Below are 25,589 nucleotides of genomic sequence, written 5' to 3'. Positions count from 1 at the left end.
ACTAATCCCGGTGAAGTATCACCTGAATATCAGCCCTATTACTTCATTATGCATTATATGTATTATAATTAGCTACAAAAAAAAGTGTTTCTCAGTTAGATCTTGCCAATGGTTCCTGGCTGACCTCTTGTCACTTAACTAAAGTAATGTTACACAACCCTGGGCAGCCAATGTCATAGCTGACCGCCATGAGCTGACACCATGAAATAGCATTACTCTACAGCAGTGATTAGGCCTACCCTGGGGAAAAATCTAGTGTTGTGCATCACTGCTACTTTTCGGTAAATGTCAAGTTTTCAGGATGCAGTTTTCCAAATGCACACGGTCAGAAAAGCTATTTTTGAATGTAAACTTCTGGAAGAAACAGCAATTTTCAGTCTGCACGCTATAAACACTAGGTTTTTTAATCAATTTGTCACAAAACCTGAATGCCCTCTTTGTTCTAGATAGACAACAACATTGACTTCCTCCCACCTGAAATCACCAGAGATCAGGCAAACAACCCTTTAAGCAATATATCTACATCACCCTCAACCTATCATAAGCAATAACTCTCATAAGCTTTCAACCTTACAACGTCCCTGCGTCTTCATTTTTCGATTCAGTGCAGAGGGGTCTCACTGACGGTCGAGTAACTGCGGACACGTGCGAAATGCAGCGTAGGGTAGGCATTCGTGGTTAACTCAAACTCGCACATGTTGGTGTGGTTGCTCGACCTAAAACAACAAAAAAAGATTACAAAATTATTTTGTGATCTACTGCAAACCCTTTATTTCTGTTGCCCTAAATGTTAGATTTCGCCTCCATGTAGTTCTGCAAATTTTCCAGCGTTGTTAATTTCATCAAAAATATACTTCAGAGTTTGAGACAATCTGCTCTTGAAGATGTTGCCATGTTATAAGGTATAGGAACCACAGTTTTTGCCCACAAGGCAAATGTTCTACGGTCTACAGATCAGTTTTACCAGTCCTGCGGGAGATGCACATACTACTATGGCTGTCTATCGTAGTAATAGTTACAGGTTTGTATTGCTCATCGGAGCAGAAAACAGGTTAAAAAGGGGCCCTATACATGCTTCCCGAAATTGGTGGCTTGCATTGGAACTAACTTTTTCCCCCTTGTCCGTCATTAAAGGCATTCAAGTGTGTTGGTCAACCATGACTATCTCCTTTGTCCCTCCACCATAAGGCCTAATTTCCCCTTATGACATCACTATTTCGGACACTCAGCACCCCATTTCTGGAAAGGTGTATATGCCAAGGATTTTCATCTTGATAAGAATATAATAAGACACATAAACCTTGGAGGTCAGGATGGGTCATGATGACATCAACTCTGTGTTTACAGGGAGGGGGATCTGAAAATGGGTGGTTGGTACGTACGTAGTTTATGGACGACCTCACGTGCATAAAACGTGGCTTGCTTTGTTTTTTTTCCCCAGAAAACTCGTACTTACTTTTTCAACGTGTGCACAGCAAAGTGCTGCCATTTCAGTCGCAAGTTCTTTCTGCCGCTGATGAGCAAATCCTGAAACGACAAAAACAGTCAACACGTCAACACCAGCACAGGAGCGTCACTCACTATTGTTGTAGTCGTTGTTGTCGAGAGCGAAGCTCCTTGCCAACCAGAACGCACTCCTTATTGGCCTTAACCCTTTTGCTGCGGTGACCTGGATAGCACGTCTTGAACATGGTCCGATATCATGAGGTTGACGGACATAGCACATCATGCCCATCTACAATATCATGTCAACATTAGAAACATGTTTACCAGATGGAACGTCTGCTCGATATCAGCAATCTGGTTACGACGGTTGCGGTTGTTCTGTATATTCGGCCGCTTCAAAACCGCCGTGATTTGGTTGCCAACGATTTGGTACCGCCCGAACAACATGCCCGAGATGCCCGGTCGGGCGCAGTTTAGCTGGTTCACGATGATGTTTGGGTCTTCGGCGCTTGTGACCATTACTGCTGTACCTGCAAATGCGAGTAGAAAATGAGGATAAGTTGGAAATCATTGATGCACTATGCTTCCCAGGCCTCAGCACCTTGCAACGCTAAGTGTTCAAATAAAATTCGAAATTGGGATCGGCAAAACCCGGATATACCCGGAAAGTTCTCATTACGCATGTACCTACCATCCGTGTAGAACCGGATATATCTGTAATACTCCACGATGAAGACAGGGCGGTAGTAGTTGTCCATGCCCTTTTCACCGTGACGCAAGTACGACATGCGGCTCAGGTAGCAGCCTGAAAGGAAATGAATATGACATTTCTTACCGGTGGTCAATCAAACTCTTACGCAACTGTAGGGTTTTTGAAGTGTACGGTACCCCTGGCCTGAGCCGGCCTGGGTCCCAACTTGGCTGAGGAAAAGTTTTAATGTAAAAATTGCTGGCATTATACCCAATTTTAGGGACGAGGTGTTCAATGAGTGCAGCCAACAGACTTGAGTGGAGGACCCTGGGGAACGCCCCATGTGCCACCTAGGGCACGAAGGGTCCTAAGGAAAAAAGGTTCAATGAGTGGAATGCAGTGCTTCCATCGCGTTTTTTCAGGTGTAACCAACCAGAGACTTATAGGGACTGTGGTTGAACGACAGAACTTAGGGGAAGATTTAGCAGTGCGGAGAACTGCAGGTAAGTAGTAACACGGTGTATACCGGGTGAAGTAGCGGAATAGTTAATCTAAATAGCTTGTTGCATGGCGCTTTGTAGTGGCAGTTAAACCCTGCAACTGTCAAAAGGCGTACCTCCGTAATTCGGATGCGGACGACTAATGAACATCTTTCTCCAAGATCCAAACTGGGTCGGCCGGCCACACTTTCGGCTCCAAACTCTGAAAACAATACAAAGACATAATCAGAAGAGTTCACAAATGCATTTAGTCAATGATACGCTCGATGTTTTGAACAACTGAGCCCTGGACTTTCACTAAAATTGGACAAGAAATAAATCACACGAAGGTAAAGTTGCGTAAATAGACAGAAGGTGACTTACTTGATGCATGCCAGCCTCCAGAGCTCCTCATCCCTTGCAAGCAGGTAAAATCCACGACACACCTAAAAGTGAAATAACATTATAGCCATAATTTAAAGCAAACAAATTATGAGAACACAAACAAGGAAGTCTATGCTATGTCCATTTACCTGCGTAAGAACCTCGAGCATCCTAAGGTCCAGCTCTGTGGACACGACCCACTTGAAGATGTAGACCAACAACTCCCCAGGTAGGTCCGAGATATGCATCTCCTGAAATGACAAACACAGGATTAACAATTTCAGCACCCATGTTTTATCCCCCACACCCCCTTTTCAGACCCTAAGGGAAAGAAAGGTATCAGAGATAGTAGGATGTGTCTCAAATGATGCCTGGAACGTCAACACAGACTATCAGATTTTCACCCACTCTTAACGAATCATATTTAAGTCCGACTTACAGCCTGTTCGTACTGGGGGTGACATACGACATACTGTGTGACCTTGAGGCGCTGGAACCTCGCTGGCAGGTCCTCGATGTCCCAATTATCCTCGTCATCTGTATCCAGGTCGATGCTGTGTAGCATGGTATCGGTGCTGCTGTCGACGGAACTCTCGCTCTCCTGTCTCTCTGCAAAGGAGGAGAGGAAGTTTTTTGAAAGACGGGACAGGGAATTAACTATAATCGAGGCAATCACTGTAGAAGGCATTTATTCTCTGATTCTGGAAGCAGAGAAGTCATGGCACTTTTTCATGTCGAATTTTGTTTGATTTGGGCTCTCGAGGAATTTCGAGGCCTTCCGGGAGCAATTTGCCTTGTGGATGTTTACTTCAAGTAAAGTCCATGGTCAGGCAAGGATTTTCGGCCTTCACACCCGCAGAATTGACGACACTCCTCATGACAAAGTCGTGTCAGCCAAAGTCAGATTTATGAGTTAGTCATAAATCGAGCAGTGTCTTTTCTAAAGATAAGCGAGTTCGCACAACAAATGCACATCTGTTGATTTCAAGGATGGCATAGGTCTTTGAGGACCAACTTACCTCTATTCTTAGTACCGTAACTCATGTATTGGTCTGCCTCAATCTTTTGTTCAATATCTGGAACGAGCTGGACTGCAAGGCGGTAGAAATGCACCGCTGAAATATTACAAGATCAGAAAGTAATGCGTTGAACGTGGCAGGGGACAAAAAGACCCAGCTGCAAGATCAGATAGGAAATGAACTGTCTACAACATGAACAAGCAAATAACTGACATGAATTCAACATAGGCCTGGTGAATCTAAGACAAGGCTGAAGAACTTTGCTGGCAGTTCAAGATATACACAGAAGAGGAAATCTTTTTGCTATAGTAATACATTCGCAAATAGGCCTGGTGAATCTGAAATTAGGTTGAAGGACTTTGCTGGCAGTTCAAGATATTATTATGGGGGAAAAAGGAAGGAGACTAGCGGTAGAAATAAATTGGAGTCCTGTAGGTTCTGTTCACTTCTTCTAATTCAATAAACTTTCATGAAAGCTAATACATTGATAGTTACAATTACAAATACAGATTGGAAGTCCAAATATGTGTGTTCCCAGGCTGGAGTCCAAGACCTGAATGACCATTATACAATCCTTGATTTACCATGAAAACTATAACAACACGAAATCACCAAGGAGACATAATACAAACTTTGACAAATCAAACATGTTTCTGATTGAAAGACTTATACTAATTACACTTGCCAATCAAGCGTCTCCAACTTGTTTGAACATCTGTCCTAATCTAAATTAGGTCTAAACTAATTATATATGTCAGACATACTGGAGACTGAGATCACACATTCTAGATTCTGCCTTGGGTATCCGTTCAAAAGTCTAGCAGCAGTTCAATGACATGTTTTCCTTGAGGACGGCTCTGTTGTGGAGGGATCTGATTGAACGTCAAGTCAGGATGAATACTGAATTTCCTGCCTGAGTTTGGAGAGTGCATGCAAACAGAGATTTCAGATGGCTCTGGTGCAGAGAGTTCACTATGGTTTGCAAGAAAGCTCCTGACAAAAGTCGACACAGTGTCCCTTCCAGAATGTGTAAAACTGGTCATAGCCCGATATGGATTCTCAGCTATGACTGTTGCTATAACGCCATTCTTCGTGTCATAGGTCTGGATTGGTCTCAGAGGAGCATACTTGACCTTAGGCTTATTCACTGAATTGCCAGAGTTTGATTGAGACCAATTACCCGGTTGAGTTGATCTGGTCACTACAGAAGCATTTGGCTGTTTATCGTCAGCATTCACCTTACCAGGGAGGTCATTCAAAGCTGAAATAATTGTCTGATGGTTATCATACGAAGATGACAACTCTGAATCATTCACAGCCCAACACGTTTTCCGCGAATCTTATGTCCTCGATTCAGAATGTAATCCTTGGCCCGTTGATCAAGGTGAACAGCATTGACCAATGTGTTACACTTGGCTGGATGATCTTTCCATTGGATCAGAAAGTCCTCAGAATCAAAGAACTTCCTCCTCTTTAACACTTTTTCAGTCACTCTTTGGCCTTTTGTTTTGATGGTGCCTTTGTGAGCAGGAACAGATACTTTCACCGAGTTAGTCTGTTTGGATAGCGTGTCAGGGATACTGGTTTCTTCACCTTGGGTGCTGGTTGAGACATATTCTCCGACAGTTTGAGTACTAATGGATACTCTCATTGGTAGGCACTGAATTTCAGCAGACACAGTAAGAGGAGAACACTGAACGGCAATGTCACATGTAGAGGAAGCAACAGTTAAGCTGCTCCCAGAAATGGTATTTGTCTCGCAATGTTTAGTAACATTGCTCGACTCACTAACCTCACAAGCGTAGCCTTTGTTTTTCTAAAGTTCTGTAATCGTTGCTGATCACGCCGTAGGGTTGAAGGCGACTTCATACCAACAAATTGTTTTCCTGGACACAAATATTCCAAGGCGGCTTCTTTGAATTCGTTCCAGCTGAGCAGAAGTGACGTACCGATACCATGTTCCACTCTCTGCAGATTCCATGTATCTGGAGCCGGAAGTTGTAAGGTTTCCAATACAGCTGATAGTGATGGAGGAATCATGCTGAAATGTCCCGATCCTTACAATGTCATAAATATATTGAGTTCTTGAACTTGAGAGGCAGGATCTCACAACGTAGAGCGAACTTTATAGATTGTTCCTCTACTTCGGGTTCTCACACCAAATATTATGGGGGAAAACTAGCTTCTGACAAAACAATTTGAAGATGGAGATCCTTTCTTCTTGTATATTCCAAATTCTTAAAAATACAGCATTTATATAATGGATAGTTACAGTCACAGATTGGCGAGTCCAAATCTGGTGTTCACAGGCTGGAGTCCAAGACCTGAATGACCATATACAATCTTTGATTTACCATGAAAACTATAACAACACGAAATCACCAAGGAGACATAATACAAACTTTGACAAATCAAACATGTTTCTGATTGAAAGACTTATACTAATTACACTTGCCAATCAAGCGTCTCCAACTTGTTTGAACATACTTGATTAATAAAACAATGACCTTATAGTGAAAGAGTTAAACCCTCAGTAACCATTGTTTTCAGAATTAGCTAAGTAGTTTTGTGTTTTGACATGTTCGATATGTCAAATATTCACCTTAAACATTATGAGAAATGATAACTTGTAAATTTGTACTTTTGGTGAAAAGTACACCATAAAAATATACACAGTGCAGGAAGTACTTTTGCTACAGTAATACAGTCTGCAAATAGGCCTGGTGAATCTAAAATTAGGCTGGCAGTTCAAGGGGTACAAAGTGCTGGAAATCTTTTTGCTACATACACTAATACACCCGCAAATCACTCCAGAACACAGACAGACAACATTCAAACATACCATTCTGCAATTTTCCGCTCTGTTCCTCTTGTACGCCCTTCATAAAGAGTCGCCTCGACTAAAAATACAAAGACCATCGTCATAATAGCATTCCTCGGATTACTGAACCTCGATAGCTCAATTGGTCGAGCAGTGGACCGAGACTCCGAAGATCTGTGGTTCGAATCACAACAACATTACTCGGATTACTGTAAACTATTACTAACTATTTCAACACCAATTCAAATTTTGAATGGAGCAGGCCTCGAACAATGCACTTGACCAAGTTTCACAACAAAAATACCTTTTCTTCAATCGTTTCTGTCCTGTCCCTATCCTCTTCAACGTTTCCCGCGGGTGACTTCGACCGGCGGAGCTCCTCTTTCCAGTTGTGTCGGAACTGCTGCAAGCGATCCTCCAGATCAGTCGGCTCATCATCATTGTCGACATTGTCGACGTAGATCGGGAGGGGAGAGGAAGAAGAAGAATCTTCGTCACTACCTCCATCACATTGGTTAGCACCTTCCTAGAAAAGAAGATGAAGGTGGCACTTGGTTCCGAGGTGCAACTTGGGAACACCAGTTCTGAAGTGGCACTTTGAAACACCAGTTCAGTTCTGAAATGGCACTTTAGAACACCAATTCAGTTCTGAAGCGGCACTTTGAAACACCAGTTCAGTTCTGAAGTGGCACTTTAGAACACCAATTCAGTTCTGAAGCGGCACTTTGAAACACCAGTTCAGTTCTGACGCCAGACAATGCCCCTCAAGCCATTGTCTGGTGTCTTTTCCCAGGAAGTTCTATTTTAAAGATGGTTTGTTGGTCAGTCCCTAGGCGGTACCGGCGTATCTGGAAAATGACCTATTATTTGGAAACAAAAAGTGAAAGTAAACTTTGGCACATCAGGTCAGACCTTGGAACATCAGATTAGGTAGGTCAGGTCTCAACATTTTCACTATATATGAATTGAATTGTATATTATGATCTGGTGATCCAGTCCACCTATTTTGTGAGGTATACTTTTTTGAGACACCCTCACCCTGTATTATAAATCTTATAGTTATGATCTGAAAATTTTCCCAAACCTTATTGGTTCGTTTGCAGATTTTCGGACATGTCAACACATGAAAACACGTTTTGCAGAGTCTATACATACCATTTTTTCGTCAGGTTCCTTTCAAAAGGATTTAAATCGAGAGGTCGCGGAAAGAATAGCAAATTACGGAGCACTCGCAGAAAATTCGAGTTCTTCTTGCTGCTGCCATTTTTATCTGAATCTCGCTTCCCAGAATTATACAAATTTCTCCTGTACTGGGCCACGTACATTGACAAAATTGGAGCGTTGCCAAAACCTGGAACCAAGGTAAATCAAAATTGTAAACACGCCAAGGAGCATGCGCGATAGTTACTTCCTGTCTGGCCCAGAAAATATTTTCTGCTCAAAAATGCATGACTTGTGGGTCAAATTCCACAATTTGGTGAACGAATCGCCGTCAATACCAATATTGTTTGGTTTAGGAACAGTTTATCTTTCGTATTATCTACTTTATGTTGGGAAGGTATGATGCAATTAGTAGTTTTGCAGGATTTTTTGTTGGATTTTTCTGTCATTGAAAAATATGGAGCGCCATACCCCACAAAATACCCGATTTGACAGAAACACATACACCAGTCTCAAACCATATCTCGAGCCATTGTCAGTCGTCTGAGATCTAATGCCCTGAAATCCAACTCACACCCTGCTGAAAGCGGACAGAAGTTTCTCTCTGCTGGTGCCTGCCTGTTGATCGTGAAGTGTTTGAAAAATCTCCATGACCATGACATGTCTACACTACAGATGTACACAACCACAACCCTTCTTTGGCCCAGGGTGCCACCTCTCCGCCTCCGGGTATGGGCATTTTTGGTGATTTCATTTAAAATAAGAAACGTATACCTTTGGGAGGTCGGCACCTTTGCTTCGCACCCCCTACAATTAATGCGCTACTTTGGCTTCGTGTTTTTCCAATTCCCCTGCCCCTGGTTGACCTTGGTGAAACAAGCAGCTTGTCAGTAAGCCCTGAACAACTGCCAAAGATAGTCCTCTGTTGAAAAAAAATTATAAGTTTCCAAATTTTTGAATATTTTCAGAAACCATATATCGCCGCTAAACAAGGGGGATATCTACAGAAATTTGTGCTCAAGTACTGCCCAAGTGTTCAAAAGAAATTTTGGCCAACATTTTGGTGTTTTGAAGCAAGAGCTCAAACAATACTGAGGGCACTGTTGCAGAAAGGACCAAAGTTCGATTACACAGAAAGGTATGGCAGGCAAGGATTGAGCAATTGTGCAGAGAACTTAGTTTTATTGACCTGGTTGTATAGTACCCCCAGGTATATGGCACGGCTTAACCCGCCGGCGATGAGGGAATTCCTTTATGGCCCAGTGGTTGGCGCGTTGGCCCCAGAGTGGAAGTTAAGCAACGTTGAGCACAGCCAACCTTTGGATCGGTGACCGTACAATACATCTGGTAACACCCAATGCCAATTCAGTCTAACAGCTCTTGGTGATTTCTATTTGGGGATCGTGAGCATAACAAAAGTGTGTAGCCAATAATTGTTTAGTTTTCCTGGGCGAGTTTCTAAAAGTGGTTTCCGGCCAACACTTTTATTTGACTACTCATTAGATAAAGTCTGAAAGTTCCAATATGATTTTAATTATTATCAATTTAACTATTAGAATTTTAGCATTATCTAAGTTTGATGAATAATATTAATCTGTATTTCAGTGAACCTTTGTCACTGCCTGATGGTGGACAGGTCAAACTTGATTGGTATTGTGATGAGAAAAAAGATGACCCTAAACAACCCACAGTGCTCATTTTACCAGGGTTAACAGGTATGAATGAAGGAAACAACGATTTGGTCTGATTTTAAAATTCACCACCATTTCCTGGGGGTAGGCTGGGCTCCTTAGCCCTGGTAGTGGTTGGCAACCAGTCTCGAAGAGAAAACTCAGAAATCAAACCGGTTGACTTAGCAGTCTCAAAACCTTGGGATCAAGATGGGTAACTTCCATGCACGAGTTGTCCCTTTAAGAAAGAACTCTTAAAGGTGTTGAAGATTTGAGCAGGTGGGGTACGAGGAACAAATTGATAGTTGCATATCCATCGTCTCATTTTCCAGGCTCAAGTGACGACTGTTACATTCGTATATTTGTAAAAATCACCGCGGACCTGGGATACCGGGCGGTGGTCTTCAACAACAGAGGCAATGGTGGAGCGAAATTAATGGTGAGAAATCGTTATCATGGTCACTCACTAGGTGGAAGCACTGTCTACTGTCTGGACGTCTTACCAAATCAATGGAAAGATTAGAAGTGGTTAGAGCTCAAAATCAGGTTGTGGGTTCAACTGCCATTTCAGTTTGTGTCCTTGAGCGGGGCAGTCCACACTAAATTGTTTTGTCCTTGGAATGCTATGTATAACCTAGGCTCGTTGTATCTAGTGTCTATACCAGGGCAATCAAAAGACCCCACTAAGTGACAAACACAAGTAGCTTGACCCTTCATGTACCTCTGACCAAAGATGTAGTAAAGCTAGTTGGAGCCTCACTGTAGTGGCACACATCACATAATCTGCGGTTATCAACTTGACATCATCCTCATCGCAGCATTGTGACCCCCATGGTCTTTACCTCCTTTTGAGCTCTCTTGGCAACTTTTCTTTAAAGTGCACATGCTGTCAATGAAATTTCCTTGCTAAATCTTATTTCCCTATCCATTCTTTGGCACTTTTTCAGACTCCTAGAACTTACTGTGCCGCGGACACTGCAGATTTAGAGCAGGTTGTCTCACATATATCTAAAAAGTACAAAGATGCCCCTCTAATGGCAATGGGAATATCTTTAGGAGGGTAAGTAAACTTGTGGTTTTCTTGACATCCCTAAAGTACTTGTAAGGCATTTGCAAACAAGAGATTTTTATCACAGCGACCTGTAACGATTAACGCTGTGATGAGCAACAATAAGATTGCTTGTCTGCAAACAATGCGGTCATCGATGGATTTTGTATTATCTCAGTTGGCATCGAAGACTGATTTTTGAAGCAGGCATGAGCTGCGAGGACCCCTGTAGACAAGTGATTTGTGTCTCATGTGACAATTATTGCAGGTTGTGCAACAAAAATCTCTCATTTGCCAGGCGTTTAAGTGCTCAGGCCCTTCCGCGAAATTTCAATCAATTTCTTAATTAGTGCTTTAATTGATTAGATCATTAATAATGACTAAGTACATGGTACTGTTCATGGTACATGGTACATGGTAAGTACATGGTACTGTTCATGGTACATGGTACATGGTACATGGTACTGTACATGGTACATGGTACTCTTATACCATCAGGTAAGAGCAATCCGTACGGTACCAATACTATATAAAGTTTTTAGTTTTTGGCAGATGATCACTGCCGGCTGTGTCACACCAAATTTTGATGTCACAAGACTCGTCACTGCATGAAATTCCACAAATTACAGAAAACCTTCACTCTCAATTACAGAATGATCCTGTACAATTACTGCGCCCGCATCGGTGGCGATTGTCCGTTCGTCGGTGCGATGATCGTCTCTGTGGCGTGGAATCCTATCAAGTCATCCTTGACCCTTGAAAAACCTCTCGACTGTTTTCTCTTCAATCGGATGCTGGCGAAATCTCTTGTCGAGAAAATTCAAAAGTAATGATGCCAGTGCTGGTGTACATGTATTCAGGAATTGATGAATCACTGAGCTAAAAAACCTTGTTGGAACCTTGCTTGCCTAATCACCCGGGTTGAAACTTGTCAAGAAATTCCTAAATTTCAGATCTGGATCCCCAAATTTGAAAATGACCCTCTGAAGTATTTTGAAAAGTATCCGGCTGAAGTTATATCATCGTGTAGGCCACCTCTCTAACTGATTTTTCAAATCATGACTACATGTTTGATATTGTCTGTTTGTGATTTATTAACACTTCATTGCATGTTTCTCATAATCTCATTTCTCCACGTGCATGGTTTTTTCCAGACTTTTCACCACAGATTCTAACCCCAGTTAACGCTTTCTCTCATTTCACGTTGTAGGATCGATTCCTCCATGGTATCACGGTGCCAGAATACTGTCTGGCCTATCAGTATCAAGTTATACATGTTCACCTTTACAGTTGGTGACTTTGTAGCCTAATTTGGGGACATGTTTTATCAGCGCTTTTCAGTCTAATTCGGGAACATTTTCTCGCGGCAAGCAGAAAATGACATATTTTGGGGATTGAAGCATCAATTTATTGGATTTTTGAGCATTTCAGGCGCAAAATATGCTTCTGCAGGGTCAATACCCCTGGAAACAAAAAAAAACGAAAATATTTCCAAAAATATTTCTGTGGCTGATTTGCCTGGGGGACAGGTGGCACCCTCTACACTGTGTGAAAACTATTCAAAGAAAGGCCTGCTACTAAAACTGCCAAATTTTTTTTTTTAGGATTATTTTAGGCAACTATATAAGAGCTCAGGGTAGTCAGTGCCGTTTCAAAGCAGCGATGATGAACTCGGCCTGTTGGGATCTTGTGAGGTCGTCCCGGCATCTTGAACAGCCCGTGACCAAGCTCTTTTTGAATATACCCATTACATTCAATTGTCGTCAAATATTTCGCAGGTAGATAAATGTGTGAAGTGTAAAATTTTATTTCCTAGTAGCATCAAGGCTTCCATTCTGTGACCGATTGTACTAGGTGTAGCAAAAATTACTTGACACTTTTATTTTCATATATCCACTCTAACATGTCTGAAGTTACCAGAACCAGTAAACAAACAAAAATTATCTAAAATTATGTTAAGATAGACTTTGAAACATTTTTGAATAGATGCATAAATTATTATTGACACTGCTTTTGATGGTGAAATCCTGGTATTTGTCACCTTTAAAAAAACTAGAAAGAGATATTCTAACTCAAAAGTGTCAATCATTTTATGAAACACCTAGTACAACCCAAATTCCTACTTTTGAAACATTTTCTTTGTTCTGCTTCACTTTCTGCACAATTTTAAATGTTTTTCTCCAAAATTCAGGATTATTTTGTTCAACTACTTAGCAACAGTTGGTGATAGGTGTCCTCTTAAGGCTGCATGCTTGGCTTCAGCTGCATGGAATTTGCCTCTTTCAAGTAGCCACATCGAACGCCCCGTGAACAAGTGTATTTTGAATCGACCGCTGGCCTGGGGCTTGGTCGAGAAAATCAGAAGGTATAATGATTGAACCGATGTGTAGTGCCACTGTCACCTAAGCTTTTCTCCGAGTGTCTTGGTGGGGTTCCTTAGGGTGGATTCGTACCCCAAATGCTACCGTTACCCTAGGCCTTGCACTCTATCCGACACATTACCATAGCGGCGAGGTACAAGTCCTGCTACCAACCCAACAAAAATCAGTGTGCACCAAACCTGCATGTGAAGTGAAACCAGATTGACTCAAATCTGTTTACAGAGCTGTTTGGATTGGTACAGATTTGAAAAGCAGAGAGTGCTGGATTTAAGTTTCAAAATTTGGTTGTCATCAGCCCTGCAGCATTGTGTGAGGTACTACAGTTGTTTGACTAAAATTTGGTGGCTGGATTGGTTGTGCGTTGATTGCCGACGGTCAGCGACTGGCGTGTGAATTCACCTATTTGCTCTGTCTTTCTCAACTCTCTCTTCTCTCTCAGAACCCTTAGTGTCTTATATGGCACATGGGGCCTCCCATCGGGGGCCTCTGTCCAAGTGAGTTGGCAGCTTTCCACCTGGCTGACTCCAATGTGAGGCCCTTCATCTCTCTGAATTACCCTATTCATCAAATCCACTCTATCTCTGAACCTCTGTTTTGTTCTTGAAGGGTGTTGGATTATGGCAGTTGATTGACAGTTCCAGTGATTGCCACAAGCTGGATTGTCAAATTATACTAATCTCTAATAAATGAATTTCCCTAGTGTTTGTGATGCCCTTTTTAACATAACTTGCTGATCACACTTACAGGTAGGCCTACAGGTACAGTCAGTTTGAAGGCATGATCTTTGCAGGTTGAAGGTTTTTCAATGGTCCTGTTTGGAGAAGTCCCAGAAGTCATGGGGCTGCTAGAAGCCATTCTAGTAGAAAAAACCAACATCACGCCAAGATTCTCCCTTTAAACATGACCTAAATCTCTGCTCACTTTCTAGGATAATTCTTTTCAACTATCTGGTTGCCAAGGGCGCTGAAACTGGTCTGAAAATTGCAATGACTGCCTCCTCAGCTTGGAACATGACACGATCGTCCAAAAATATCGAAAGACTCCTAAATCGATTTCTGCTGAACCGGCCACTTGCCTGGGGCCTTGTCAATAAAGTGTTCAGAAGGTACTGAGGAGTTAAAACTACATCGCTCTGTCTGCCATGTTTTTATGTACAGTAGAACCTCTCTATTAAGGACACCCTCGGGACTGACAAGTGCTGTCCTTAATAGAGAGGTGTCCTGATTAGTGAGGTCAAATTGAATGGAATGCACCAATTTGGGACCAAAGTTAGTGTCCTTTATAGAGGTTGTCCTTAATAGAGAGGTGTCCGCTAATGGAGGTTCCACTGTATGTCCATAAGTTTATTCGATTTTGACGACTTCTCGGACATTCAGGGTTGCATGATGAATGTCACATGACACAGCAGCAAGCTCTGATTGGCCTAGAGAAATAGTAACGGACACGTGCACCAAGTAAGTGAATCTGATCTCATAAAAGCATGGCAGAAATGACCTCTCACGCCATCTATCAACTTTCCTCTCAACTGCACAGACTAACGGGAAATTAATCGGTGTAGGTTTTAGTCTTTGTAGCGACTTTGGCAGTTCTCTGACATAAAGTACTGAATGTCACAAGAATGTGGATGCAACTTCCGTTGCAAGGAAGCATACTTGGCAGCAAAGGGTTAATATTTTATTGATTGCTCAGATTCTGAAGCAGAACAATATGGTTTTCCTCATCCATCATTTTCTGTCCTTCTTCCTCCCTACAATGTAGCTTAAAAGCCTATTTATTTTTGCAAGTCTGGCTATTTTTCCAATGTTGAGTCATACTAGGTGTCACAAAAAAGATTATACACTTTTGATTTTTTTAAAAACCATTAATCAAAATCAAAAGTGTAAAATCTTTTTGCTGTCACCAACATCTAGTACATGTCATTATTTCCATAATAAAAGAGTGCCAATTTTTGCAAATGTACAGGGCCCCTCTAAAAACAGTCTCAAGCCCCAAGTATTTTCAAAAAGCTCACTATCAATTGAACTGCAAAAATAAATTAGCTCATAATGTAGCCTCATTAGACTTGTGTGGATGATGAAGATTCATTCTCAAGTCTCCCCTCCTCTAGATTCCTCCCTCAGGATCATTCTCTCCGGATCCTTGCCCAGTCCTATCGTGTAATTTCATACCAGAGTGCCCATGTCTTGTCACCCTCTGTCTTCTGCTTAAATTCTAGGATTATGTTAGGTCAGTATGTCTCCACCAGGGGGCGATCTGCGTGCAAGCTTGTGGGAGCCATGTTGCTTTCTTCGGGTTGGGACATTCCGCCGAATGTCAAGTTTATCGAGAGCCCTCTCAACATGTTGGCCATCAACAAGCCTTGTGTATATAATCTTTTAAACAGTTTCAAAAGGTACTCTTTTTTTATCTTTTTTTGTCTCTTAAAAATGGGCCACAATCATATCCATAACCTCAACTTCTATGAATGTACTGTACCGGTACATGAAACGCACCCACTGGCGGGTCTCTGGTGAGACCAGCCATTTTTCTATTGATATGATATAAGTGCAGCCACCAAATCTAGGTAATGTACAATGAAACCTTCCTTACCAGACACCTCTCTATCAAGGACAACCTCTCCATTAAGGACACTAGTTTTGGTCCCAAATTGGGACTTACATCAATCTGACCTCTATAATCAGGATAGCACTTGTTAATCCCAAGGGTGTCCTTAATAGAGAGGTTCTACTATAATTACAAATATACTGCTGTCATACAACGTAGGTTCATAATTCTTGCTTCATCAACACCACCTTACTTATTCATGCTTTTGCATCACTGTTGCAAAGCGTATGCTCTAATTTCACTGATGTGAGGTCACTTCGATAATTGCTGTGAACTCGACACAAAAACCACAGACATGACGTCATCAGTTTTATACAACTACATCAGTACATGTAGGTTTTGCTTTCCCATTGTCAATTCCAGTCGAAGTTGACCATGAGACTTGATTTATATATTGAAAAAAAAGAATCTTACATCAGTGAAACATGAGTATTTCACTGCTTCTTGTTTCAATTCAGTGTAGTTTAGATTGGTTGAGTAATTATGTTATGATTTAGAAGTGCCTGCACAATAGGCTCTAATTTCACTGCTGATGCAAAATTCAAAAACCCTGCGGGTAGCAAAAGTGTGGAAGTTCCTTGGCTATTCTAGTCGTCAGAAAATGTACACAAACATTCCATTGCTGTTTCGAGCATTCTGTAGTGTTAACTTGGTGAAACTACAACTCATAATGTTTGTGTACAATTTTGGATGCGTACCTGTGCAAGTAGAAGTCTAGCTTTGGTGACGATCATTGGTAAGGACTGAGGAAATCCAGGGTTTTGTTCGGTTCTGTGTGGAAGGCCGGAGAAGCACACATTAACCCCTGATTTCCTCAGGATGTGTTAATCTGAAAAATAAATCTCAAAACTTTCAAATTTTCAGGAACATGGAGATGTTTGAGGATCAGTTTGATGTTGGACACATTCTTAAGGTCAGTGTTTAAGATCAAGAATTGATAAAGACTAGTCTTTATAAATTCTTGATAACATGTATAGGCACAAAGGAGCAAGAATTTCTGGCCATTTCTTTTAAGTGAGCCCAACCTTACTCAATGAACACCTCGAGTGCCCAGGCATTTTACTAAAATTCCCCTGCGGCACCCGCATTTTACCTTGTTTTACAACTTTTCACCACTCTCTCAATGAATTCCATTTTCAGATTGACCTACTCTACATGTATGTGTCCTCAACATCATTATTTTCTCACTTGAACATGACCAGGGGAACCAAGCAGTGACTTGTCCAGGAGTTGAACCCACAACCTCTTGATCATGAGGCCGACTCTCTTCCACTGTGCTATCTCTCCCCTCTAACTGTCATCCTAGATGTCACTCTAACCTTCAGGATGCATAAATCTCTGTCCCTTTTTCAGAGCTCAACCATCCGTGAGTTTGACGAGCGTTTTACCTCCAAGATGTTTGGATTTGCGTCGTGTGAGGCTTATTACCAACAGGCGTCGCTCCACGACAAGATTCACCAGATCAAGATTCCGGTTCTCAGCCTGAACGCTGCTGACGATCCGTTTTCATTGCTTGAGAGTATGTACAGTCCTAGTCACAATTGACATACCCTGTGCTCTGCGTGAGCTGTGCGCAACACTAGATTATCCTTTGGGCGGGTAGGCCTAACAAGGCTCTTTCCAGATGTCAACTAGAGTTGATCGACTGTGGTACCAACTGCCCAGGGCCGTGTTACATTACTATTTGTGGTCACACTATTACAGTTTAGTGACAAGGGGTTAGTCAAGTACCTTCTTCCAGATCTATCTTAAAAATGGTTTACAAAATATTGCCTTTTTAGCAGTGTGTCTTTTTATTGTAACGTTTATTATTATAATTATTTCATACATGATAATATCAATGAAAAAAATTTCAATATTTTTTCCAGCCATTCCAGTCAAAGAGATGGAGGCCAACGACAACATTGCATGCGTCATCACCTCCCATGGCGGCCATATTGGATTTCTCGACGGACTCTGGCCGCGACGTCACACGTACATGAATCGCCTGTATGCGGAGTTTGTCCAGGCTGTCTTCAGTCACGGAGACGAGTTGGTGCAGTCTTGATGAGCGTAGTTTCTAGGCGACACTCAAATTTAGGAAAGGGGCTCAGATGACACAGCACATAGGCGACTGAATCGAGAGAGGTTTCGTCACTGCGGCAAAAAATTCCCTCTTACTTTTTAGCTCACCTCTTAGCAGAGGTGAGCTTATCCCATACCGTGGCGTCCGTCGTCGTCGTCGTCGTCGTCGTCGTCGTCGTCGTCGTCGTCGTCCGTCGTCGTCCGTCGTCCGTTAGCAGGGCACGTTTCGTAACTGTTAGAGCTATTGAGTTGAAACTTGGTACACATGTACCCTTATGTAATGACACCTTGGAGACCAAGTTTCGGTCCGATTCGTTTCATGGTTTGGCCACCAGGGGGCCAAACGTTAAAAGTGAAAATATGCAATATCTCCCTTAATAGTAGTCGGGAAATTTTGAAAAAAATATGGTAGGTACTTCTAGCAAAGGTGCATCATATATCCTCCGGGTTTTTAATTTGACCTCCTTTTCAAGGTCACAGAGGTCAAATGGTGTAAATTGGCCCTTAGGATGTAACGATGGCACGTTTCTAAACTGCAATGACTATTGATACCAAATTTGGTACACATTTACCCCTTAGTCAGGTGATCTCAGGGACCGAAGTTTGGTCCAATATGATTCACCACTTGACCACCAGGGGGCAAAATCCAAAAACCTTAAAAGTGTGATTATTCCTTAACTTCTTGCCCGATTGCCACCAATTTGATATCATGGGTATATCTAACCACCATACAGTATATGTCACACAGGTTTTTAATTTGACCTTCTTGTCAAGGTCACAGAGGTCAAATGGCGTAAATTCGCCGTCAGGCCGTAACTATGGCACGTTTCTTAACTGCAATGACTATTGATCACAAATTAAGTACACATGTACCCCTTGGTCAGGTGATCTCAGGTACCGAAGTTTGGTGCGATCTGATTTGCCGTTTGGCCTCCAGGGGGGGCCAAATCCTAAATTCTTCAAAATGCCATTATTCCTAGTAATGACTTGCCCGATTGGCACCAATTTTATATCATAGGTACATCTAATTCTAACAGCCATTCTATGTGTCACCCGGGTCTTCTTTGATTTGACCTACTTTTCAAGGTCACATAGGTCGAATGTACTGTAAATTGGCCATTTTGGGGAAATTGTAATTGCTTGGACCTACATCAAACCTAACACTACATGACACAATACCATGCTCTTTATCCATCTTTCCTCCACATGAGGTGAGCACAATGGCCCTGGCCATTTCATTTTGGCAGTTTTATTCAATTCTTGACCAACCAGCAATGCCAATTCAGAGCTATGAGCAGGCAGGTCTGACTTTTGAGTCGCAATGACTGCCATTCTCAGTTTAGCCGCCTCTGTGCACAAATATTTGATTCACTAAACTTACAGGCCTACCGGTATGCTTGGTGTTGACTAACGGTTTCCTTTCATTCTGAAGCATAATTTCGGTGCTCGATTTCGAACGAAAAATTTCAAATTTTGAACACCGGGGCCTGGTTTTTCGAACCAAGTTTTGTCACTCATACTGGCGTTAACCTAACTTATATTATGTCTAAAGCCCTTAACTGAAGGAGATAATGTAAGATAACGCCAGCATTAGTGACTAAATTCTTCAAAGAGGCAGGCCCGGGATTGATTGCACTAGTCACTTATTTATTTCATTAGTGATGATGATATGGCTTGTTATGATTTTATGATTTCTTAGATGTCAGAGTTTCTGCACAGTTCCTATCCTCTGGGAAGAATCAAACGACAATCTCTCGACATAGACTCCCTATCTACGAAGGCAAAAGTGTCCATGCATGGATCACTGATGGGTCCATGGATGAACCTGTGTTGATTATTAATACACCGCGTTTTACACGCAGACCCCATCATAGATACTCTGATTGCTCATGATAGATCCACTGATGGCCCATGATAGATCCATAATGGGAGTTCCATCATAGACCGAATGACGCTGGGTCCCATAAAATGAACGTGGGCAGGATAATACAAACCCATTCGAGTAACTGTCACCAGATTTATGGAAAATACGAATTATTTATACCTCTTCTAACTTATATTCTTTGCAGGGCTGTCAAAAACCTTTTAACGGATTCCATCCATGGATCAATGATGGGCCCATGGTTGATACGACCATGGGTTCCATTCATGATCTATGATGGGGATTCTCCGTCATCTGTGCCGCATGGATAGAACTTTGACGATGAATCCCAATCATAGATCCATGCATGGACACTTTTGCCTGTGTAAGGATCCTCTTTCGTTGTCAAAATATTTTGATTGTGATATGCAATTGGTGCTTTATTATTACATCATGTATGTAAATTTGTGTTCCACACAGCTCAGTCTGGGACCCGCCGATAAAGTATGTGTGCACCGAACCACTGATATTCAGCCCCCCTCCTCAATTCATTTGGAAATAAGGCCTACACCGTTCCTAAAAATTTAAAATTTGAAATTGAATTTGAAAAGTTCCGATTGCTTTTAAAATATGTACGAAATAAAAATTCCAGCATTGCAGCCCCTCCTCAATTCATTTCGACATAAGGCCTACACCGTTCCTAAAAAATTGAAATTTGAAATTGAATTTGAAAAGTTCCGATTGCTTTTAAAATACGTACTTAATAAATATTCCAGCATTGCACTTGTTTAGGCAGACACAAACACTGTATCTACCTAATTTCAGCGAATTTGTATGCATAACAACTGCACTATAGCATTGTGTATAACTGCATTTCTATTTTCCTGGACCACCAGTGATTACGAACTTATATATGTTATAGCATAAAGTAATAATACCAAAAGAGGTTTCACGTGGCACAAACTGGTGCTGAAGGGTTTAGTTCCATTTCTTGCCACCAGGTAACATGTTTAAGAAACCGTTTGAAATTAGATAAACTTTATATGTTATGCGGGTAATATTTCACAGTAATATCACATGTTACTTAATAATGTTTTGAAAGAACAAATTTTTTGGTGTAATATTTAATATTGTGTATGTCTATTGTGTAAAATTTATTGTGATGTATTGAAAAATTGAGACGCAAACACCATGTAATTTACTCTCTAAACTCAGTGACAGCATGATGTTGGTCTGAAGTGATTGATATTTTCATATTTTCATAGTCGGCATTCTAGGGGTAAGTTTAAGATTATACATTCGTTATTATCGTGATGTACATGTAACGTCAGAAGATATATCATCGACGCGTCATCAGGGCGCTGTGCGTATTGGGGCCGGGCCATTCATGTGACAAGAATAGACACAGTAAAATCTGATTGAAATCAAAAAGGTGCTTAGTTTGCCATAAATCTCACTGGGAATATACATGTATATATGATGTCATCATGACATAGACAGCGACAATAAGTAAAAAGTGTGGATGATATTTCTTCTGGCCGTACTCGGTCAAAAGATGCATTGTATCAGTTTTAAAAGGACAAGTATTAGTCACTTTCTCTGCACTTGACAATGGTACATTTTATCTTTCTCTAGCAAAGGTCTTTTCCCAGGTGATAAGTAAGACTGTATAGACGCAATTAAGCCGGTTTTGGTGCATATCTTTCAAATAGGCCTATCACACCTAACATAGGCCTCTCTCCCGGCTAAATGGCGTCTACACAGTATAGTGAACAAAGTCATGTACACTGCTTGTCATTAGGCTTGCAACATACAGATTTGTAAATTTATAGTTTAGAGTCAGATATTTGCTTACTGGTAATTTGAAATATAGAATTGGTATGAAATTATCTTAAAGGCCTACGCCGTTCTTCAAAAATGTTGAATTTGTAATTGAATGTGAAAATTACCAACTGCTGATGAAACTTCAGCATTGCCTTTCTGTAGACAGATATAAAAATACTATAAATTTCAAGTTTGAGCAAATTCTTATTCATAATAACTGCACTACGGCATTGTGTATAACTGCATTTCTATTTAACTGCACCACAAATAATAACAAACGGTGTACACCTTTAATATATTGATTCCTAATGAATTGTACCAACATGATCAAACTCTGTTGAATACTAGATTAGACTTGCTACAAGACGCACCTTTAAAGTGCTGCGCAAACCGACAATTTCAATCGCAGTAACCTGCAATTATAATCAGTGCTTTGTGTAACAAATGGATCTCTCGTCTACAGGGTGGCCCAGGAAAATTTCCCTTCCACAATAGAATTCTATTGTCAACCATTGTGTGAGGGAAAGTTTTCTGGGCCACCCTGTAGTAATCTCTTGGTTGGGTGTTGATTGCAGGTCCAAGCGACCTACCACGACCACCACAGATGAACTATCATGCTGCATGCGATTAAAATTGCAGGTCGGTGCGATTAAAACTGCTTGTTTGCACAGCGCTCAAGCCTTTCATTCTCTCTTTGCAATCATGTTTTATAGATTATACAATACACTCTTTACAATCTATGCAAGTTAGGCTTGGTCTTCATTCTTTTTCAAAGTACAGTGGTACCTTCCATTGCGAACACCTCTCTATCAAGGACACCCTGTCAATCAAGGTCCAAAGTTGGTCATTTTTGTTGAATTTTACCTTTGTAATCAGGAGGCCTCTCTATTAAGAACGGCGTTGTCAGTCCCAAGGTTGTCCTTAACAGAGACGTTGTAATGAAAAGGCAAAATGAATCATCCTTATTACTGCTGTGCAGTGTGGAAAGAGATTCCGTTTACCGATAACGATGATATCCATTTTGTCCCAAAGTGTCCTTTTGAGGACAAAGTCACAACCAGGATGTGGGATGAGGTCTCTCTAATTTGGCTTGTGCTCAAGAATACACAGTGAGACGGAAACTACCAAAGGCTTGATGTCCTGATGTTGTCCCAGGTCGATGAACAACCTCCAAGACATTGGCTTCTTCAAGTATCACTGCTTACGCTGCCGAGGAGGGTACTTGGCCCTGTTTTAAGGGAACAAAAGAAGCTCCACCAAGCATGGCAGTCCTGAAGTTGTCCAACAAGAACAAGGTAGGGATCTTTCTCCAAGAGCACAATCGGGGAGAAGCTCGTCCAAAGACCGAAAGATCCTAATGCTGTCCCCAGATGCAGGAGCTACTCCTAGTCTTTCCTTGGTTGGGAGGGATCCATCTTCAAGAGCACAGTGCGAGATAAGCTCTGTTAATGACGGAAGAGTCCTAATGCATGGGGTCCTCCGAGTCTTACTTGGGTACATTGGGTAGGGTTGTCAATAGCACAGTCTGAGATAAGCTCTATTTACAACAGAAGGGTCCTCCAAGTCTAGGGATGGGATCCCTATCCAACGTTGGGCAGGGTTTTCAAGAGCATAGTCCGAGAGAAGCTCAATTTACGACAGAAGGGATGGGATGGGATCCCTACCCAACGTTGGGCAGGGTTTTCAAGAGCAGAGTCCGAGAGAAGCTCCATTTACGACAGAAGGGATGGGATGGGATCCCTACCCAACGTTGGGCAGGGTTTTCAAGAGCACAGTCCGAGAGAAGCTAAGTAGCTACATGAGCTAACTCAAGTACTATACTTCAGTTGTCACATTCACGTAGTGCAGTTGGGTCTGTCTTCAAGAGTGCAATGAGATGGAAGCTACATCTTAGGCAGAAGGGTCCTGATGTTGTCCCAGGTGAGCTACCGCATGCAAGTACACTGCTTGAGTTGTCAAGCAGTTCAGTTGGGCCTGTCTTTAGTTAAAGAGAAGCTACTTCAAGCCAGAAGGGTCATGATGTTGTCCTAGAACATGGGCTGTCTCAATGGTCTGGTTGTGCCTGTCTTCAAGAGTGCTATGCAATAGAAGTTACTTCCAAGCCAGAAGGGTCCTGATGTTGTCCCAGGTACATGAGCTACCACAACCAAGTAGCCCCTACACTGCTCGGGGGGGGGGGGGGGGGTATTGGGCATGTCTTCAAGTTCAAGAGCACAATAGATGATTTTCCTCCAAATTACTTGCACTAAACGCGTTTTTGGCCAAAACGACCGGAAAAATCAAACTCCACCACTCTTCAAAGTGGTCTCGACTTATTTTGACGATCTATTTCGCGAATGGTGAAGAGTTGGCGTGTTACCCGTTACGAACTTAGTACAACAAATGCCGCGAGCATAGTGGGTGGCAGCACCAGACGGAGGAAGTAGTTCGCCTAGGGTTTTTTCGACACCCTCCGCACTGAACATGGGTCATGTCTTCAAGTTCAAGAGCACAATAGATGATTTTCCTCCAAATTACTTGCACTAAACGCGTTTTGGCCAAAACGACCGGAAAAATCAAACTCCACCACTCTTCAAAGTGGTCTCGACTTATTTTGACGATCTATTTCGCGAATGGTGAAGAGTTGGCGTGTTACCCGTTACGAACTTAGTACAACAAATGCCGCGAGCATAGTGGGTGGCAGCACCAGACGGAGGAAGTAGTTCGCCTAGGGTTTTTTCGACACCCTCCGCACTGAACATGGGTCATGTCTTCAAGTTCAAGAGCACAATAGATGATTTTCCTCCAAATTACTTGCACTAAACGCGTTTTGGCCAAAACGACCGGAAAAATCAAACTCCACCACTCTTCAAAGTGGTCTCGACTTATTTTGACGATCTATTTCGCGAATGGTGAAGAGTTGGCGTGTTACCCGTTACGAACTTAGTACAACAAATGCCGCGAGCATAGTGGTGGCAGCACCAGACGGAGGGAGCAGTTCGCCTAGGGTTTTTTCGACACCCTCCGCATAGCCTGGTACCACTGGCCACCGTCAGACGACGCTGTATTGACGGGACGGCTAACCCTCCGCACGGACTCCACTCGTTCCGGAACACTCACTTACTTGTTAATCTGCAGTGGTTAGCCTGTTTTTATCGCAGTAAAGAACTGTTAATCGGGATTTTATATTATATTTTATATTTGCCCCGGGTATTCATAGGGAGCTTGGAGCTGTGCGCTACTTTGCGCCCAGTGCTTGGGTCGGGTAAGGGGTTTTGTTATGAATTTCATACGGTATTTAGAAAAATTAAGTGCGATTAACAACGCATGGACGTGAAAGAGTACGACCAAAATAAAGGGGGAAAATTGCGGAAATGGGTGAATACTTTAAAGATATAGTGGCCCCAATACTTTCCCGGCTTATTTTTGTATAATCCCACACTTTTGATTTAATAGATGGCCCCCATATGCAAATCAGACCTGCTGAAAAGGCCCCTTATGTTAATGAGTATGCCCATATATAGAAAGAACCAAAAATGCTATTTCTCCGAGATCGCTGCATAGTTTACCACTTTAACCCGGCGAGGACCATCTCCATATCAACCACGACTTTCAGGAAAAGTTTCGAGGTTATCCGATCTGAACTGACGGAGGAGGTGTGTGACAAACTATTTCAGCTCTACGTCCATTGGCATTATACTATGGATTCATGCACTTGATTGGGAACAACGTTTACATGACGTAGTGTTGGCCGTCGTCACGTCACCATGCATTTTACATTACTGTAACGTGACGAGACGCGACATTTTCGTAAACGTACGTCCCAATCAAGTGCATGGATCTATCTATAGTGATATTATAGTGATATACGTGATATACGTGATATACGTGAGCTATTTCAAGTTGGAAATCATGTCGCAACATTACAGAACAGCATGTTTCAGGCCGGAGTTAGGATTCATGTCGTCACTAGAATTAGGCTTAAAAACACGACGTGAGGGTGAAAAGTGACATCGTGAATCGTAGTATGTAGCCCGCTCTTTGGACATGACTTGTTCGTTCTTCATGTCACGCATGAAAAAGTGAGCAGTGACTTGTTACGAGTGAAACCATGAAATCCATAAGTTAGGAGTCCCTCCACCTGTATCGTGTCTTGA

At 42.0% G+C, this 25,589-nt stretch overlaps 2 protein-coding genes across 7 annotated transcripts; one reads left to right on the top strand and one right to left on the bottom strand.

Annotated features, from left to right (window-relative positions):
- Positions 1-141: 141 nt before the first annotated feature.
- LOC135502851 (F-box only protein 9-like) lies at positions 142-8,109 on the bottom strand. Its single transcript, XM_064795970.1, has 12 exons — positions 7,996-8,109; positions 7,145-7,366; positions 6,862-6,919; positions 4,020-4,115; positions 3,440-3,609; positions 3,150-3,251; positions 3,001-3,062; positions 2,754-2,839; positions 2,138-2,251; positions 1,771-1,976; positions 1,457-1,527; positions 142-716 (listed from the first exon to the last, which is right to left on the bottom strand). Exons 1-12 carry the CDS (start codon positions 7,996-7,998, stop codon positions 602-604), a joined length of 1,305 nt encoding a protein of 434 aa, XP_064652040.1. The 5' UTR covers positions 7,999-8,109; the 3' UTR covers positions 142-601.
- A 140-nt stretch (positions 8,110-8,249) lies between these two features.
- LOC135503250 (phospholipase ABHD3-like) lies at positions 8,250-18,170 on the top strand. 6 transcript variants are annotated; one of them, XM_064796727.1, is made up of 10 exons: positions 8,250-8,398; positions 8,970-9,139; positions 9,607-9,716; positions 10,004-10,110; positions 10,619-10,731; positions 11,372-11,545; positions 15,316-15,492; positions 16,569-16,617; positions 17,058-17,223; positions 17,573-18,170. In XM_064796727.1, exons 1-10 carry the CDS (start codon positions 8,285-8,287, stop codon positions 17,749-17,751), a joined length of 1,359 nt encoding a protein of 452 aa, XP_064652797.1. In that variant the 5' UTR covers positions 8,250-8,284; the 3' UTR covers positions 17,752-18,170. The 6 variants fall into 6 exon arrangements, with proteins under 6 accessions (XP_064652797.1, XP_064652798.1, XP_064652799.1 ...); XM_064796728.1 differs by lacking the exon at positions 15,316-15,492 and adding an exon at positions 12,324-12,497; XM_064796729.1 differs by lacking the exon at positions 11,372-11,545.
- Positions 18,171-25,589: the final 7,419 nt, after the last annotated feature.

This window comes from Lineus longissimus, chromosome 19, assembly GCF_910592395.1.
Source record: "Lineus longissimus chromosome 19, tnLinLong1.2, whole genome shotgun sequence".
In the NCBI taxonomy this organism is placed as follows: domain Eukaryota; kingdom Metazoa; phylum Nemertea; class Pilidiophora; order Heteronemertea; family Lineidae; genus Lineus; species Lineus longissimus.
The sequence above is the reverse complement of the archived record's forward strand: the minus strand, read 5'-3'. Positions and strand labels throughout refer to the sequence as shown.

Coding starts and splice junctions, on each gene's coding strand:
- LOC135502851 (XM_064795970.1), bottom strand. Junction 6,920..7,144: donor CAGAAACGATTGAAGAAAAG/GTATTTTTGTTG, acceptor TTGTATTTTTAG/TCGAGGCGACTCTTTATGAA. Junction 2,252..2,753: donor TCCGCATCCGAATTACGGAG/GTACGCCTTTTG, acceptor ATTTCCTTTCAG/GCTGCTACCTGAGCCGCATG.
- LOC135503250 (XM_064796727.1), top strand. CDS start 8,285: ATGCATGACTTGTGGGTCAAATTCCACAATTTGGTGAACGAATCGCCG. Junction 9,717..10,003: donor CATTTTACCAGGGTTAACAG/GTATGAATGAAG, acceptor CTCATTTTCCAG/GCTCAAGTGACGACTGTTAC. Junction 10,732..11,371: donor ATGGGAATATCTTTAGGAGG/GTAAGTAAACTT, acceptor TCTCAATTACAG/AATGATCCTGTACAATTACT.